Raw genomic sequence first — 18066 nt, forward strand, 5'->3', positions numbered from 1 at the left:
GAAAGTAATACTAAGTGTATGTTGTGCAGTAAGCTGTTAGTAGCCCATGTGCCTCACCCTAATAACTTAGCCTACTTTTCTGACTTGGTGATGCACATGTAGTTTATAGCCTGTTTTAGAGAAATGCCATCAAATATTGTAAGAGCTTTCATGTCCCCTTTATTAATCCTACAGTTCTGACTTGGTGTACAGGGATAATACTGTCGCTGTACATTTCAAAAGTGCTGAACAAATAGTTTGTCTATAAGTGAAATGACGGATTGTCTCTTATCCGTTCGTCGTCCCCTTATGCCATGTTTGTATATCTCAATTGTCAGTAGAAACCACATTTGTTTAAGCAAGTTAGCCATATTGACTGAATTAACTGTTTCGCTGCCAGACAAGGCTCCGCTGATATCCAGGTGTAGCAGTTGTAATGATTCACTCCACGGTGCTGAAAAGAAAGCTCTGCTGTTGGGACAGCTTTATGTAGGCCCTAACAGTTTGTGGGCACCGTTTGTCACCTTTTATAGTGCAATTAATGTATTGTTTAGTGTTGTGGCTTTGCTGGCAGTTTGAGTTTGCCCCACCAAGATTTACATGCTAAAATCATCACTGTATTCAATGTTTGCTTTAAAAACAAAATATCTACCAATAGGTGCCCTTTGCGAGGCATTGGAAAACCTCCCTGGTCTTTGTGGTTGAATCTGTGTCAATGCTGTACTGAGGGACCTGTGAAATGGCTGGCTAGTTAGCGGTGGTGCGCGCTAATAGCGTTTCGATCGGTGACGTCACTTGCTCTGAGACCTTGAAGTAGTGGTTCCCCCCTTGCAGAGAAGTAGTGGTTCCCCTCTGCAAGGGCCGTGGCTTTTGTGGACACCCCTTCTAGCCTTTGCAACAAGTCTGTTTGTCAAATTTATGCCCTGCTAGAGCTGCCCGGGTTAACTGTATGTGCTGTTATTGTCAAGTGGAAATGTCTTTGAGCAACATCAGCACAGCCATGAAGTTGTAAGCCACACCAGCTCAAAGACCGTGCCGCTGAGTTCTGAAGTGCATAGTGTATAAAAATCGTCTGTCATCGGTTGCAAAACTCACTACAAAGTTCCAAACTGAATGGAATGGAAGCAAGTACCCGCAGCAATGTTCCAACATCTAGTGGAAAGCCTTCCTAGAAGAGTGGAGGCTGTTGTAGCAGAAAAGGGGGGACCAACTCCCTATTAATGCTCCTGATTTTGGAATGAGTTATTTGACGAGCAGGTGTACTTAATTTTGGTCATGTAGTGTATTTAGGCTTGCCATAACAAAGGTGTTGAATCCTTATTGACTCCAGACATTTTCAGCAATTCATTTTTCATTCATTTGTAAAAAATGTCTAAACATAATTCCACTTTGACATGCGGTATTGTGTGTAAGCCAGTGACACAAAATCTTAATTTAATCCATTTTAAATGCAGGATGTAACACAACAAAATTGTAAAAAAGTCAAGTGGTGTGAATACTTTCTGAAGGCATTGTATGTCAAAGCAAATTCAAGACTTGATGGCCATACTACCGCAACATTGACTTTAAATGGTCTCCATTGTTTTTGTCTTTCTACGTCTAAAATGGTGTTTGCACATATTCAAGGCTGCTGCTTTCTTCATAGGAACTATGATGTTTATGTGTTGTATTAGGGCAGAGCTTGACAACTGTCTTTGCATCGATGGTGGCTGGCACTTCGATGCGCCTGTGTCATGAGTTAGGTGACTGATTAGCCTTTTTCTATGTGTGAGGGTTGGTTACAGTGTATTTAATTTGAATTGCTTGTACTCTCCTCTGTATTTTGCTCTCATAGAGAGGCTTCTATTGGGTAGAGTTGGTAGGTGCTGCCACACACTCACAAAGAAACAACCATGACATGTGATTAGGGCTGTGATGTTCATGGAAATTTGGAGGACCTTAATTGGGCAGCCAAGTGACCGTGGTCTTCTTAACTGTTCGAAAAGCACAATAAAATAAAAAAATCTATGAAACAAAATTCCGCACATTTTCTTATCTCCTCCACTCTTGCCTGCATGGGCTGCCATAGACAGAATGAATATAACGGTCCATGTTGGCATAATGGGTGGACTGGTGGCCATTGCGAATGTACCCATAGGAGCAAATGAGAAAGTGTACCCATCAATATGTGATTTGTTGATTCCTTCCATGTTCATGAGCCACATCAGTTAACATCACTTGAATGAACAGTATTTACCATTACCATGGAAAATATTGCATCACAATACCCGGCAGCCATTGCGAGTGTACACATGTACTCAGTCAAAGTGCCAGGGTTAGAGGTTTTATTCATCTTTTTATTCCAAGCCAGTTTTATTCATTCTATTTCTATGTGTGCCAGTGCAGGCAATCTAGGATGTGTTCCCTAGGCAACTGAATACTTTTTTTGCTACAGCACCTTGCTTGTTTCAGCAAGGAGCAACAAAAATCACGTTGTAAAGAATCCATGTTTCCACAGAAACGGACTTAACCGCACGATGGGCTCCCGAGTGGCGCAATGGACTAAGACACTGCATCTCAGTACAACAGGCGCCACCTGATTTCGAATCCAGGCTTCATCACATCCGGCCGTGACCGTTGGTTACATGGTTAATTGTGCCAGTCCTACATGTGATCAGACTTTAAAGAATCCAATCCGTCTCAATGAAAAGCAATCAAACCTCTAACGCCTTGAGCTGTGACGACATAGAGACAAGCCACTTTAGAAAGAGCTGTACCGCAGTTTACTGTGTGCGTGCATGTGTCTTTGTGAGTTAGCTGTCTCAACTCTCACCTGGTTTCATTTTCAAATAAACACTTGTCTGCGGCTCTGTTGAAAAGTACTTCAGTATATAGGGAATAGGTGTAATTTTGGATGTGCACACAGATACATTGTTCTCATTTACAACCCAAAGGCTGCACATATCTTATTGTTCAACATGATTCAATAAAACATGTTTTAGTTTTCTAATGTATTTAATTCCTCTGCAGTGCTGCAAGTCCACATGACTAATGTCATGCATAGAGACATGTTGTTGAATGACCTTAAGATGCCTCTAATACACTCGTTTTAACGTTTTTCATTAAAAATTTAAAGTTAGGCCTTTGTGAATGGTCCGTCTCCTCTCACTCCAGTGATGAAGAACTGAGTATGGTCTTAAAGTCTAAATTATGTTTTCTCTCTAGAACTTGGGAGTGAGACCCCCATCAAACTTGGGAAGGCAAGACTTTTACAGAAGAGGGCTCTTAGGTAAGATGCTATTTTCATGGATAATATAAATATTTGTGTCTTGTTTCAGTTCTGTATACAGTATCCTTGCACATCTAATATTTTCAACGGTATTCTTTTCCCATCCGTAATGGATAGACGTAACATGTAGACAATGGATAGACAATGGTAATAGTTAGACGTAACATGTAGACAATGGATAGACAATGGTAATGGATAGACGTAACGTCAATAGACATAACAGGTGCCTTAGATTTGAGTCAGTGTGAATAGATCAACAGGATCTACGACTTTGATGTAATCAGCCTATTACTGAAAATAACTGCACATAGTTTTGATAATGACTTATTTTAGTTGCTAATAGGAAGAACTTAGGGCCAAGATTTACTGGTCGGCTATTTAGATTCTCTCTCTCTCTTCCAAATATATATTTTTTAACATTTGGATGTCCTCATGACCTAAGAATCCAGTTCCCCCGTTTTCTAACCCAGCCATTGATTCCTCTTTCAGTGCATTGTTTTTACCCTATTCCCTATATCAATACTTTTGGGTAGTGCACTACAGAGAATAGGGTGGCATTTGAGATGCAACCAGAATATTATTACATAGTTAATTTCTGCTTACTGAAATGAACCCATGGACATTGTTCTGACCAATTATTTATATACTATGCACACTAGATGACTGACAGGGGGAGCTGATTTGAAACCGCTGCTCCTCTATTTTACTACTCCCCAACCGTTTGTAACAAAAAAATATATTTTGTAAGCTGTAGAAATGCATTTATTAATGTAATTTGCTTATGCCACATTTATTCTATGACAGACGCCTTAATGTATACTTTAAAATTATATTACGTGAGCTAAACATAGAAATAAAAACATTGAAATATAGAAAAACATTTGTTTCAACATTTTAACAAAACATTTTTGGAGAGCACTAATGTTACTGTCCCCACTACCACAACAAGATACTTAAATACGTGTCATTTTGTCCTTAGCATATATAATTGAAATATTGTATAATTCTATTAATTCCTATGGAGGACTGCGTCTTCTGAGAAGAACCAATATGGCCGACCGGTAGCTTCAAAGCCTTTCATTGACCAATACAGTTGTGGCCAAAAGTTTTGAGAATGACACAAATATTAATTTTCACAAAGTCTGCTGCCTCAGTTTGTATGATGCCAATTTGCATATACTCCAGAATGTTACAAAGAGTGATCAGATGAATTGCAATTAATTGCAAAGTCCCTCTTTGCCATACAAATGAACTGAATCCCCCCAAAAACATTTCCACTGCATTTTAGCCCTGCCGCGAAAGGACCAGCTGACAGTGATGTCAGTGATTCTCTCGTGTTGACGAGGACAAGGCTGGAGATCATTCTGTCATGCTGATTGAGTTCGAATAACAGACTGGAAGCTTCAAAAGGAGGGTGGTGCTTGGAATCATTGTTCTTCCTCTGTCAACCATGGTTACCTGCAAGGAAACACGTGCCGTCATCATTGCTTTGCACAAAAGGGCTTCACAGGCAAGGATATTGCTGCCAGTAAGATTGCACCTAAATCAACCATTTATTGGATCATCAAGAACTTCAAGGAGAGCGGTTCAATTGATGTGAAGAAGGCTTCAGGGCGCACAAGAAAGTCCAGCAAGCGCCAGGACCGTCTCCTAAAGTTGATTCAGCTGTGGGATCGGGGCACCAACAGTACAGAGCTTGCTCAGGAATGGCAGCAGGCAGGTGTGAGCGCATCTGCATGCACAGTGAGGCAAATACTTTTGGAGGATGGCCTGGTGTCAAGAAGGGCAGCAAAGAAGCCACTTCTCTCCAGGAAAAACATCAGGGACAGACTGATATTCTGCAAAAGGTACAGGGATTAGACTGCTGAGGACTGGGGTAAAGTCATTTTCTCTGATGAACCCCCTTTCGGATTGTTTGGGGCATCCGGAAAAAGCTTGTCCGGAGAAGACAAGGTGAGTGCTACCATCAGTCCTGTGTCATGCCAACAGTAAAGCATCCTGAGAACATTCATGTGTGGGATTGCTTTTCAGCCAAGGGATTGGGCTCACTCACAATCTTGCCTAAGAACACAGCCATGAATGAAGAATGGTACTAGCACATCCTCTGAGAGCAACTTCTCCCAACCATCCAGGAACAGTTTGGTGACAAACAATGCCTTTTCCAGCATGATGGAGCACCTTGCCATAAGGCAAAAGTGATAACTAAGTGGCTCGGGGAACAAAACATCGATATTTTGGGTCCATCGCCAGGAAACTCCCCAGACCTTAATCCCATTGAGAAATTGTGGTCAATCCTCAAGAGGCAAGTGGCGAAACAAAACCCAAACATTCTGACCATCTCCACACATTCTGACAAACTCCAAGCATTGATTATGCAAGAATGGGCTGCCATCAGTCAGGATGCGGCCCAGAAGTTAATTGACAGCATACCAGGGCAGATTGCAGAGGTCTTGAAAAAGAAGGGTCAACACTGCAAATATTTAATCTTTGCATCAACTTCATGTAATTGTCGATAAAAGCCTTTGACACATATGAAATGCTTGTAATTATACTTCAGTATTCCATAGTAACATCTGACAAAAATATATGAAGACACTGAATCAGCAAACTTTGTGGAAATTAATATTTGTCATTCTCCAAACTTTTGGCCACGACTGTACATAGCATCAGCAATCTAGTGTTTATATATATAATTGGTTATGACTGACTGAGATGTTCTGTTTATATTTGTGTCCCCCTGCAGCTTCCAGAAAGTGTTCTTGTTCGAAGAGAAAAATACCCTGGCCAAGAACACCAAGGATATAGATGTAAATCTCTTGGCAAGCCTCCCTAAAGGTGACTCGGGGCTTTCTATTTCGGCATGCTGTGCTGCATGAAACACATGACTCTATCTGACAAAGTTTACATCTCAAATGGCACCCTATTCTCTATATAGTGCACTACATTTGACCAAAGCCCTTTTGGCCCTTGTCAAAAGTTGTGCACTACAAAGGGAATGCCATTTGGGGCATATTCTCGAACAAAGGATACTTTCCCAGGGTTGAGGGAAGTGGTGCCTGTTGTGTAACTGAGGGTGCTTACTGCTTTGACAAGGTTCAGTCAGAAATAATATAAATATTTTTTTCATGTGAACAGTATGTAAGCACTTCAAAACACTTGTACGCTAATGCCTGCCTCAGACCACTCGTAGAACAGCTAAGTGCTTCGTTAGATGCCTTTTGCTCTCCCGCATCACATTATACACGCGAGTTCTCCACTAAATGTAGAATCACATGGATTATCCATCTCTCAGGCTCCCGAGTGGGCACTGCATCTTCGTGCTACAGACACCCTGGTTCGAATCCAGGCTGTATCACAACCGGCCGTGATTGGGAGTCCCATAGGCCGGTGCACAATTGGCCCAGCGTCATCCGGGTTTGGCCGGTGTAGGCCGTCATAGTAAATAAGAATTTGTTCTTAAATGACTTGCCTAGTTAAATAAAGGTTACTCATCTGATTAACTTCAGAACAAAGTTGACTATAAATACAAAGTTCTCTATGCAAGTGTTACAAAGAAACAATGAATAAAATACGTTTCAAATGAAAACTGAGATGAATGCATTAAAATATAAACAGTAGGCTTTAGGCCTATTTCAATCACATTGAAATACATTTCATGTTCAATCAATTGTTATTTTGCTAATTGTAGGCTAGTGTCTGTAATTTGTCTCAATCTATTTCTTGAGTAGCCTAACATGTGCGCAATGATGTGCCAAATCGGTGATTTTAGTGCAATTTATTGGGGAATTATAGAATAAGCTGCCTTAATATTTGCAGCTGTAGGTAGTAATATCTCTAGGAGCTGATGTTGTCGATAATGTGAAATAATTGTAATGTTAAGGAAAGATTTGAATGAAGAAAGCTGATCCAAGAGCAGCTCTCCCTTTCTTTCGATCCTATCAGTATCGACACATGCTCCAACGATGCACTTAGCGACCGTTCTCCCTGTGCGATGTTGTGGGAAACGCATGTTACATCTTCGGCTGTTGTAGGAAAGATGCATTATTAAAACACTGGTACGCCTAAGTTCCATCGCTATCGGAAAAACGGGCCCTGGGCGATCCATATCGCGGTAAATTGACTGAATTGTCACGATAGTGATAAATAAAACGTTAAGTTCATACCATGAATGTGCACCACAGTTATTTACAGTTATTTACCCTTAAACTTGTACTACTACATTGAATGTTGTAGCTATCAATTTCTCCGTTAACAATCAAAATTATTTAATTTCTAACATCTCATTTCTCTAGTAGGGCCCTAAAGTTTATTTATAATATTAAACGATATCAGCAAAATGTCCACGATAATTGTTCTGTTTGGTCGGTGTCGATAATTTTAGGTAACATTTTCGGTTTCTCTCAATGTGTGCTCACACAGAGAGGCCAGGGCACATGGCACTTGGAGTGCGTTTGGTTGTTTTGTTTCTGTTGTGTATTGAAAAGTTGCTTTATTACATGTGGTGTCCAGCAGTAACACACGTAACAAGCTGTACTGTTCTGTTTATCCTGACTACAGTGCAGCTCCTTTCCTACTAGCTCATGGATAGGACTCTGTCTGTCTGTCCCCCTAGAGGGGCTGTCCGGTTCAGTCCAACCCAATAGGCCATTACCTGACTGCCCTGCTCTGGCTGTGTTTACACAGGCAGACCAATTCTGTTCTTTTTGCCTGTAATTAGTATTTTGAACAATCAGATTAGATCTTTCGCTAATAATTGCCCAGAAGATGAGAATTGGGCTGCCTGTGTAAACACAGCCTATGGGTCTGGGTGCATTTTGTGTGATCTCTCGGTCTCTATGTAGGGCTCGATCAATCACATGAAATATTCGGAGTGTAACTACTTCTTTAACTAAGTCAATTAGTCAGTAGCAGATTGGACTCTTTCTATTATCAAAGCGGGATGCAGATTTTGTCAGTTCCTTGTGAATGTGTCTCTCAGCGATTTGTCACTGTGTTGTAGAGAACAGAGTCTGCTACTGGAGGAATCGGCACCTCCTTATAACAAGACCCACAAACAAACCGAGATCTATTCTTGCTCTAGGTGTGACAGTAGCCTGTCCAAGATCGGTTTGAACTTACAGTAAACTCACTAATGTGAGCTTAAACTGTCCATCCTCATCTGCTGTGAAGTGTGTCTCTCTCTTATAATGACTACTGAATTGAGTAGACTTTATTCTCTACTTTCCAGTTTTATCCTGTTTAACCTACCTGTGTTTTCATCTGTCCAGTTTCAGAATTGAGGAAGCGTTTTGAAGGCATCAGCCCAAGCACTAGCTGTGACTGGGAAATGAACAGGTACAACCGAGATATGCGTCATGGATGAGAACGTGTGTGTGTCACTGTGTGTGTCACTGTGTGTGTCACTGTGTGTGTCACTGTGTGTGTCACTGTGTGTGTGTCACTGTGTGTGTGTGTCACTGTGTGTGTGTGTCACTGTGTGTGTGTGTCACTGTGTGTGTGTGTCACTGTGTGTGTGTGTCACTGTGTGTGTGTGTCACTGTGTGTGTGTGTGTCACTGTGTGTGTGTGTGTCACTGTGTGTGTGTGTGTCACTGTGTGTGTGTGTGTGTGTGTGTCACTGTGTGTGCGTGTGTCACTGTGTGTGCGTGTGTCACTGTGTGTGCGTGTGTCACTGTGTGTGCGTGTGTCACTGTGTGTGCGTGTGTGTCACTGTGTGTGTGTGTGTGTGTGTGTGTGTGTGTGTGTGTATTTGACTCTGTGTCTGATTGTGTAGGAAGGAGAGGATTGCCCGGCGGTTGGAGGGCATAGAGAGCGAAGTGCATCCCGCCATATTACCCAGCTGCCCAGGCCTGGTGACCAATCAGCTGGTAGAGGAAGACACGCCCCGTTATACACGCGCCTCGGACACCTGTGACCCCTGTGTTGGTGAGGACACACACACACTACACAAAGTACCCTTTGTCAGTGAGGACAAGGACACCTAGGCACAACAGAATACAGTCACCCACTCACTAAACTTGTACCTGGAGTTCCTACATGGCTGCATCAGCTACCTACGCATCCCACAGAATGACAGCACTAGAGCATAGTCAGAGCTCCATATACCATATAAATAAAGAGACCTGACCCATGCTTTTTAATATGAATTTGGTCAAAATTTGCTTACAGTATTAAGTCATTTGCAAGATATACATTGACATCATGCATTATATTACTGGGCGTAGTGTTTTAGTCCATACATAATGTAATAGTCTGAAGCAACAATGGTCTCTCCCTCTATCCCCAGTCACAGTACAACGTTACAGTAAGGAGGACATGGAGAGTCCAGAGATTATGACCCATCAGCTGGTCACTGCTCCAGAGAGGCAGTCCAGAGCCCGGTGCAGACCCGAGGAACAGACCCAGACCATACTCACCGAACCCACAGACCTCTCTGGTTCCGACCTGGACTCCAAGGTGGAGCGGATCGCTCGCTACAAGGCAGAAAGGCGTCGCCAGTTGGCCGAGCGCTATGGTATCTCGCTGGACCAAGAGCCAGACACTACTGTCACCGACCACTTCTCTTCCCGATACGGTGCCTCCTGTGGACTCAAGGAGTTGGCTTCTTCCTCTGAGAGGCAACAGGGCTACACACACCCAGAAACACGCTGCAGGGCAGAGTCTGTGGGGGACGAACACTCCTACACATCCAGTAGATCCAGGGTGGGTAGAGTGTCCCCCCCACCACAGGGCTACGGCAAGCCTGACCAGGGGCGACCCAGGGTTGACTCGTTCACAGAGAGGGAGAGGGTGGAGAACCTGGAGAACCAGCGCAGGGCGGCTCAGCAGGAGAGGAACATCAAAGCCCCCGAGCCGCAGCCGCCATCTTCCTCCACCTACATGGATGTGGCATCGTCGACCTCTGCCAAAGTGCCCGTTGCTAAGCACAACACCATCATGGGGTTGCCTCCTAGCTCACCCAAGACTGGCCGGAAGTCCTTGCTGCCCTCCCCCAAACAGGAGGTGTCCCCTGGGGACCTGTTCATAGAGCAACAGGCCCACAACATCCTCAGCAGACAGGGGTGAGTGGCCCTACCTCCTACACTATGTCTAGATCTGCTTCGCTCTTTCTCTGTCCCCTTACTGTCAACATAACAGATGGAGAGAAAGAGAGTCTCTGTATCTCCCTCCCTCCCTCACACACACACACACACACACACACACACACACACACACACACACACACACACACACACACACACACACACACACACACACACTGCGTCTCCTAGATGCCTTCAACAGAACTACAGTGCCTGTGCTCGCTGTCCCCCTCTCTGACCCCGGCCCTATGTTTGCGGGCGTGTGTGTGACTGTGTGTTAGCGTGTGCGTAAGGAGACGCTCCTGTGTCTGGTCTTTAATGTCCTCCTATGGAAGGATGGGTGGGCTGCGTTTGGGACTGGAAGATGACACATCATCCATTAGGCTTGCAGCACACTCATCGCTCGCCCCCTCACAAAGTCATCCCCTTGGCAGGAACATTGACTGTGTCCCAAATGGCACCCTATTCCCTATATAATGCATTACTTTTGACCACCACTGGGAAGCACACATTATTTCAAACCGCAATCTGAACCCATAGCAGTTGTCTGGAGTGGAATTAAAGTGCAGCGCAGGCAGGCTCAGTCAGTCCAAAAGGGTTCAAACAGACACGCAGCCAATGGTTTATTGACTTATTACGATTATTCTTGTCGTTCTTAGCTAAATGGTATCGTCATTGTGCGTTCTCAATGGACATTCGGGTGCTTTCGTAAATAAACTCTGGCTATCTAATCTATTTCAGAGCACTCTCGTCTGAGTGTACCAGAGCGCAATGAATTTACTAGCGCTCAACACCCGTTGAATATGGCCACTGTCTGTAAATGTTGGCAAAAAACATAATTAAATTGTTGCCAGCAGCACATAACTGCCTAACTGGCTCTGCTAGGGCGAGTAAAATGATCAGAGTGGTCTCATTTGTGTCTGGAAGTAACTAGCAAGCTAGCCAACGTTAGCTTAGGTGCTTGACTGTAGTTGTATGGTCAGAATGCTCAAATCACCCTACTCCTCAGCTCGAGGGTCCAGTGTGCGCTCCCAGAGCGAGACGCCTTGAATTTACAATCTGACAACACAAACACTCTGGCACTCCAGATTGAGTTTAATAACACCCCTGAAGTCGTAAAATGTCTAACTAGTCATTTGTTATGCTAACAAGCTAGCAAAAGGTTGCATAGCAACAGCATCAACTTCCGGTAGACCGGCGAAGAGCTAGTACGCTCAACTGAAAGGATATTGTTTGTGTACAGTATACTAAAATGAACCAATAGTATGCCGTTTATATAATTAAGTGTGTAGCATACAGCATGTTAGTATGGGTTTTCGAAGACAGTTTATGACTGAGCCAAAGTCACCCTTTATTTCAGGCGGTGAAACTGTAATGGTGTCATGTTCTAAAAAATGGCACTGTCAATGTTAGATATCCTCACCAAATAGTTAAGGAATTCTTCATTTGGCATTCACAGTCCTGGCCAATGCAGTTTGGTGTCCGGAGACATTGCATTTTCCAATGTTTTTTCCAGTGCTCTTCATACTCCTCCCCTCAGTCCCTCAGTCTTTTAACAGCCAGCTCTTGGCCTTGCTGTACACTGCAGGTAGTAAATGTGTACTCACTAAGGGGGACATTTATATTCCACATCCCACCAGGCATTACTCTTTCCCTCATCTGTCTCTCTCTATGCCGGTCTCTCTGTGTCTGTAGCTCTCTCTCGCTGTCTCTGTCTCTCACTCTCGGGTTTCAAAACTTAGCAGCAGCTGTGTTGCGTTAACCATCAGAAGGGGTTTTGAGTTACAGGGTGCACTGTGTGACTCCTCGGTCAGAACTATGACAGCATACAGAGACACAGCTGGGACTGATGAAGGCCAGCAACACCACGCCAAACCGCCTGCCTGGAGAAAGAGTTTAGGGTTTAGGTCATGGAGCAGAGTTTAGGGTTTAGGTCATGGAGCCGTGCATCCTCCAAAACACAACCCTGCCAAGCGGCACTGCTTCTTGGAACAATGCATGATTTAACCCGGAAGCCAGCCGCACCAATGTGTCGGAGGAAACACCATACACCTGGTAACCGTGTCAGCATGCATGCGCTCGGCCCACCACAGGAGTCGCTAGAGCGCGATGGAACAAGGACATCCCGGCCAAACCCTCCCCTAACCTGGACGACGCTGGGCCAATTGTGCGTCGCCTCATGGGTCTCCCGGTCATGGCCAGCGGCAACACAGCCCGGTATCAAACCAGGATCTTTAGTAACACAGCAAGCACTGCGATGATATAGCATTTTCTAGCTGTGAGTCTCTACTTTTATCCAATGTAAAAAAAAAAAAAAAATTCAAATGTTGATACATAGGTCACATATCGTCCCGCGACACCCTACTTCCTTCCTTTTGTTCTCCTCTACAGAAAGACCTATGACTAGTTATTTAAATATCTCTCCTTTCTGCATAGAATAGATAGAAGTCTCAATCCGGTACAGCCCTCTACACTAGGAAGTTATGGCACTGGATATCGGTAAGACAGATAAGGAAGGACATATACTATGTAGCCACATGGGACCGGACTACACAGGGATTTTTTTCATTCCTTTTTTAGGACCAAATCATGCAGTGTTTACAATAGGCTACATCAGTTGACTGTCTGTATACTTATTCTTTCCCATATACAGTGCCTTTATAAAGTATTCAACCCCCTTTACCTGTTCCATGTTTTGTTGCATTAAAGCCATTCAATTGTCATTTAAAATGACTTGCCTTATGTTGAAATCCGGAAGCAGTTTCCTTACTCTACGGCAACTGAGTTGGGAAGGACTATCTTTGTAGTGCCTCAGTGTATAAATACACCATCCAAAGCCTTATTAATAACTTCACCATGCTCAAAGGTATATTCATTCTTCTTTTTTTATATATATATATATATATATCTTCTAAGTGGTGCCCTTCTTTGCGAGGCATTGGAAAACCTTGGACTGGTTGAATATGTGCTTGAAATTCACTACTTGACTGAGGGGTAGTTATTCAAAAATCATGTTAACCAATATTATTGCACACAGAGTGAGTCCATGTAACTTATTATGAAGGCACTGAACATGTACAGTATACTGTGTGCAATGCAATACATGCTGCTGTTTTGTGTTATGTCTGTATTACAGGAGGTTGATGGCACCTTAATTGGGGAGGACGGGCTCATGGTAATGGCTGGAGAGGAATCAGTGGAATAGGTATCAAATACATCAAACACATGGTTTGATGCCATTCCATTGGCTCCGTTCCAGCCATTATTATGAGCCATTCTTCCCCCAGCAGCCTCCACTGGTCTGACTCTGTATGGTCCTATTATTTTCATAAAACCCAACCCCATAAACCCCAATTCATTGTTCATTGTGATTAACGTTCCTGGAGAGGATTTGTTTCATATTTCATATTTGTTTCATGTTTGTTGACATTTCTCCAAATACCAGAATCGTAACAGAGCGTGCACTAGACAACTAGAGAATGGGATATCCATTGAAGTTCCAGGCAGATGTATGGTCTTTTTTGGTCAAGTTCAATACGAAGTCAATCGTGTGTGTGTGTGTGTGCTACAAGTGAAACGCTGGGCAGTCTAGCCGCTAGCCACGCACTCACCCAGTGTGCGTCCACAATTACACCCTATTCCCTATATAGTGCACTACTTTTGACCAGAGATCCACAGTTCTCTGGTCAAATGTAATGCACTACATGGGAATAATAGAGTGACATTTTGGACATGCCCAAGTGTGTCGCTGACTCACTGCATCTCCCGTCCCATTGGTACAGCCCGGAAGTGAACCCACCCAGCGATTGGTTCCTCCAGACTGATTCGGCAGGCAACACCCAGTCCCTTATCAACTGGCCCTCCAGGTACAGTGGGTGTCTGACCTTCCCTCCCTCCCCTCCACATGCCCATCTCTTAACCTATCCCATCATGGCATTGTCACATCTGACCTCACCCCCCATCAACATGGTGTTGCTGTGGTCTCATTTTATTGACCAAATTCTCCCCCTCCCCACCTCCATTCAGGTTGTCCAATGACTGCAGATGTTTCTATCTCAATGACTTATAGATTTGTAGTTACTTACAGTAAGTGCTCTCCCTGTTACTCCCTGTTTCTCTGCTGACCAGGCCAGACTGAGGGAGAGGGGAGGATGATGCTGGGAGTCACAGTGGGGGAAAAACCCTTTTAGTCACGACTCATCCCCCACTCCTCTCTGTCTTGACTCAGCAGGTATATCCAGTAATGTATCCTCTCTCTCTCAGGCCCACCCACATAGTCAGAGCAATGTGAAATTAGAGCTGGGAAAAGTATTGCTGTTAGCGCCATTAGCTCCTCTTAGTTTCCTTTTTCTAGATTTCAACAATCAGATCATTGGATCTGGGCTCAAAGCAGTGGTAACCTTGTGATTACAGACAGACAATGTCCAGTAGAGTCCAGTAGAGTTATGCGGACTACATTTCTATATTCAAGACATTGACATAAAGTAGACCATTTCTGACCCACTATACCTGATTACCGGATTTAGTCATAAAGGAATGTGTCGTTCAGAGATTAGGAGAAAAGCAGACTAAGCTCTGCTTAACTTTCCTCATAAGTCTATAGTTAAAGATCCAATGTAGCAGTTTTCATCTCTATCAAATAAATCCTGGGTAACATTTAAGTACCTTACTGTGATTTTTTTTACATTTGAAATGGTCAAAAAGAAACAAAATAGCTTCTTAGCTAAGAGCAATTTCTCAAGCAAGATATTTGTTAGGATTGTCTGAGTGGGGAGGAGAAAGCTGAAAACTAGCTGTTATTGGTAGAGCGATTTGGAACTCTCTTATTGGTCAAACTAATTTACTGCTGTGATGTCCCCAGGCAGGCCAAAGCTCCCACCCCACCAACACAGGCTGAAATTTCAGGCATTCTCTTCAAACAGCTCTTACACTAAAAGGGCATTATCAATATTTTCACAACTTCATAGTGTGGAAATATATAATATATATAAAATCACGTTGCTGTCTGCACTGGGCCTTTAAGGGAAAAATGGCAGTTAAGAAGAGATTTATTCTGAAGATATGTTATGTGAATCCAGGCCCAGGCCTGCTCAGCTGTGGAAGACTGCTGTGGAAGTCTTCCCGGACCTTGAGTAGTAGAGGCCAGTGAAGAGAGAAAGGAAAATAAGGAGAGGTCACTCTGTCAACTGTTCCATGAACATCTTAGATCTACTATAGGAAAATGGTGAAGAGCTGAGTGTTTTTATGCCATATGCTAGCCGCCTTCCAGAGAGATTAACCTGTACAATACTGCTGGCTTTAACTCTCCCAGAACTACAAAATCAAGTCTTATGGGAAAGAGCTACTGTTTGTATATTTAACTACTGTTGGAAAAGCATTAGCCACCACCTGACAACAGCCGTAGCCTAGCGTGTTGTCAACCAACCGACCCCCACCATCGTCCAGCATGTGATCTGTCTATGCTCTGCGTCCAATTGATTCCCTGTTTGTTTAAGTTTGGTGTCTTGGTGTTCATCATGTGTTTCTCATTAGTATCTCACTGGTCAAATGGTATTACATTCTTATTTCTGGGTTATATCGTTGATTACATTTGGACTGTTTTCTCTAAATGGAGCCACGCTTGAATAAGAGAGGGGAAGCAAGGGAGGAGGTGAGGGATGGGGGGCAAAGGTATGTTTGTGGCTGAGGGAAGGGGATGTGTTGGGCATTTATCATAATTTATCTCTCTGCACTCTCTGAGTTTCAGTACAAACTGGAGCGTGTTGTAAACCCTCTTTCTCTCCCTAAAGAATCAGAGTTAGGGACAGACTGGCCAGGGAGGAGGGAGTTCGAAAGAGGAGTCCAGAGCTGGGCCACCATGTCCACGAGGCCCCCCTGTACAGGAGACACCCCCAGATCACCACCCGCTCCACAGCCTACCACCACCATGACCCCCAGGCTCCGGCGTATACCACCACTGACTCTCCAGGCCCCAAGTCCTACTCTCACCACCAGCCTCAGCTCACCCGTTCTGGGCAGAGTGATGACCCCAGCTATCTGTCCATGACTACTGGCCCCGGTTCCGGGGCACAGCAGCCCCAGCAGCCTCTGCCAGAGGAGGAAAAGGAGATGGAGGGAGAAGTGGAAGAAGAGGAGAAGAGGGGAGCCCCTAGGGAGGGCAGACAGGAGGTGAAGACTGAGGGACTACTGAAGAGCAGGAAAGCTGTGCTGCCATCAGAAATCAGAGGAGTCCAGGGAGTGGGACAGGGGAGGGAGGCTGAGCCCAGAGGAGGGTACATGGAAAGAGGGGGAGAGAGACCCAGGATGAGATGGGAGGAATCGGACACAGACCACGAACCAATCAGACCTACGGAACAACCCATGACCCGCCTGCAGGCTGCCGAGGTCAGAGCAGAGCTCAGAGCCTCCAGGGAGAAGGGCCAACAACTGTGGAGTGACAATGCCATCTACCTCCAGAGAGGCGTTGCCCCCGCCTCTACCCACATCCAGAACAGGGGAGGAGGCCCAACCGCCACCACCATGACCACTGATGCCTTCATCTCCTCCATCCGCTCCTCATCCGACACTGGGCCCCATGGGGCCCCTAGAGGCTCCATCCCCAGGGCCAAGGAGCCATGGTCGTTCAAAGAGGCAGCAGGCCTGCAGAGGGGGGCCATTGAATATGGGATCAGAAATAGAGACCAGAGACCACTAGAGACCAGGGACGCTCGTATCTCTGTGGCCAAGCTTCGTCACTCCTACCTGGAAAGTGCTACAACTGCTACTGCCCCAGTCGTCAGGAAACCTGAGCTGTAGGTGCTTCTACAGTGCTGCTCTACAATGCATTCTGCTAAGAGTTGCGGCTGGCTTCTCTGTATGGAACTCAGTCATCAGCTGCCTAGAACGAAATGATAATCAGTGTGATTGTGTAGAAACACTCATCTAAAAGCTGATACAGTATAGTTTCTTCAATGCATACTGCTGGGAACTGCTGCTGGCTTCTATCTGGAACTCACTCACTGCCATGCACTGCCTAGCTAACACCAACCTCCTGACTGACTGAAATCCTCTTTTTGATTATTCTTAATTGTTTCTTCTACTTATAGAAACTCTCATCCAATCACTAACGCTAGCAGTAGTGTGTTTCGCAGGAGGAGGTTTGACTTGTTGCTTTCTCTTACCTGATGGACGTGTGTGTGTGTGTGTGTGTGTGTGTGTGTGTGTGTGTGTGTGTGTGTCTAACACAATGTAGTGTCCAACTTCTGCATGAGTGTGGCCTTCATTGCTCCTCCAATTATAAAGCCAGGGGTTGGGATTCTGTGTGGGGAATCAAATGAAAAGTATGCTTCAATTCTTAAATTACTATTTTCCTGCTCTTACTTTTGTTCTCTCACCCTGCTATTTTTCTTTCCTTTCTTCATCACTCCGACCCTTCTCCATCTCTTTGTTGTGCTCCAAAGAGAGGAGGAACTAAAGTGGGTGTACCCAGGGGGGACGGAGGTCCCCTGGAGAGGGGTGCGGGACAATGCAGTGGTCCCATGGAGGGGGGACAGGGGGCGCAGGCCCAAACTCTCTATCTCGCCTGGAGAGATTAGAATGACCTCAGAGAGGTTTAGGACTCAGCCCATTACCACCGCTGAGAGACACCGGTCTGATAGGTACTGTGGGTTGTGTGTGCTGTGGCTAATGCATGGCAAACAAAATGAATTAGTCCTCATCTTTTTCAGCTCTGGAGGAGCATACACACACACACACACAC

At 44.6% G+C, this 18066-nt stretch overlaps 1 protein-coding gene across 6 annotated transcripts in view; it reads left to right on the plus strand.

Annotated features, from left to right (window-relative positions):
• The window catches only part of LOC109899543 (supervillin), a 151822-nt gene that overhangs the window by 56821 nt on the left and 76935 nt on the right, over positions 1–18066 (plus strand). For 5 of the 6 annotated variants that reach the window (XM_020494873.2, XM_031835943.1, XM_031835942.1 and 2 more), the window contains exons 2-7: positions 3184–3247; positions 5991–6082; positions 8515–8581; positions 9020–9171; positions 9533–10307; positions 16118–17119. In XM_020494873.2, coding sequence (XP_020350462.1) covers positions 8574–8581; positions 9020–9171; positions 9533–10307; positions 16118–17119 — 1937 coding nt within the window. In that variant the 5' untranslated portion in view covers positions 3184–3247; positions 5991–6082; positions 8515–8573. The remainder of the gene's footprint in view (positions 1–3183; positions 3248–5990; positions 6083–8514; positions 8582–9019; positions 9172–9532; positions 10308–16117; positions 17120–18066) is intronic. The other variant, XM_031835944.1, reaches the window with a different exon arrangement.

This window comes from Oncorhynchus kisutch, linkage group LG11, assembly GCF_002021735.2.
Source record: "Oncorhynchus kisutch isolate 150728-3 linkage group LG11, Okis_V2, whole genome shotgun sequence".
Classification (NCBI taxonomy): Eukaryota; Metazoa; Chordata; class Actinopteri; order Salmoniformes; family Salmonidae; genus Oncorhynchus; species Oncorhynchus kisutch.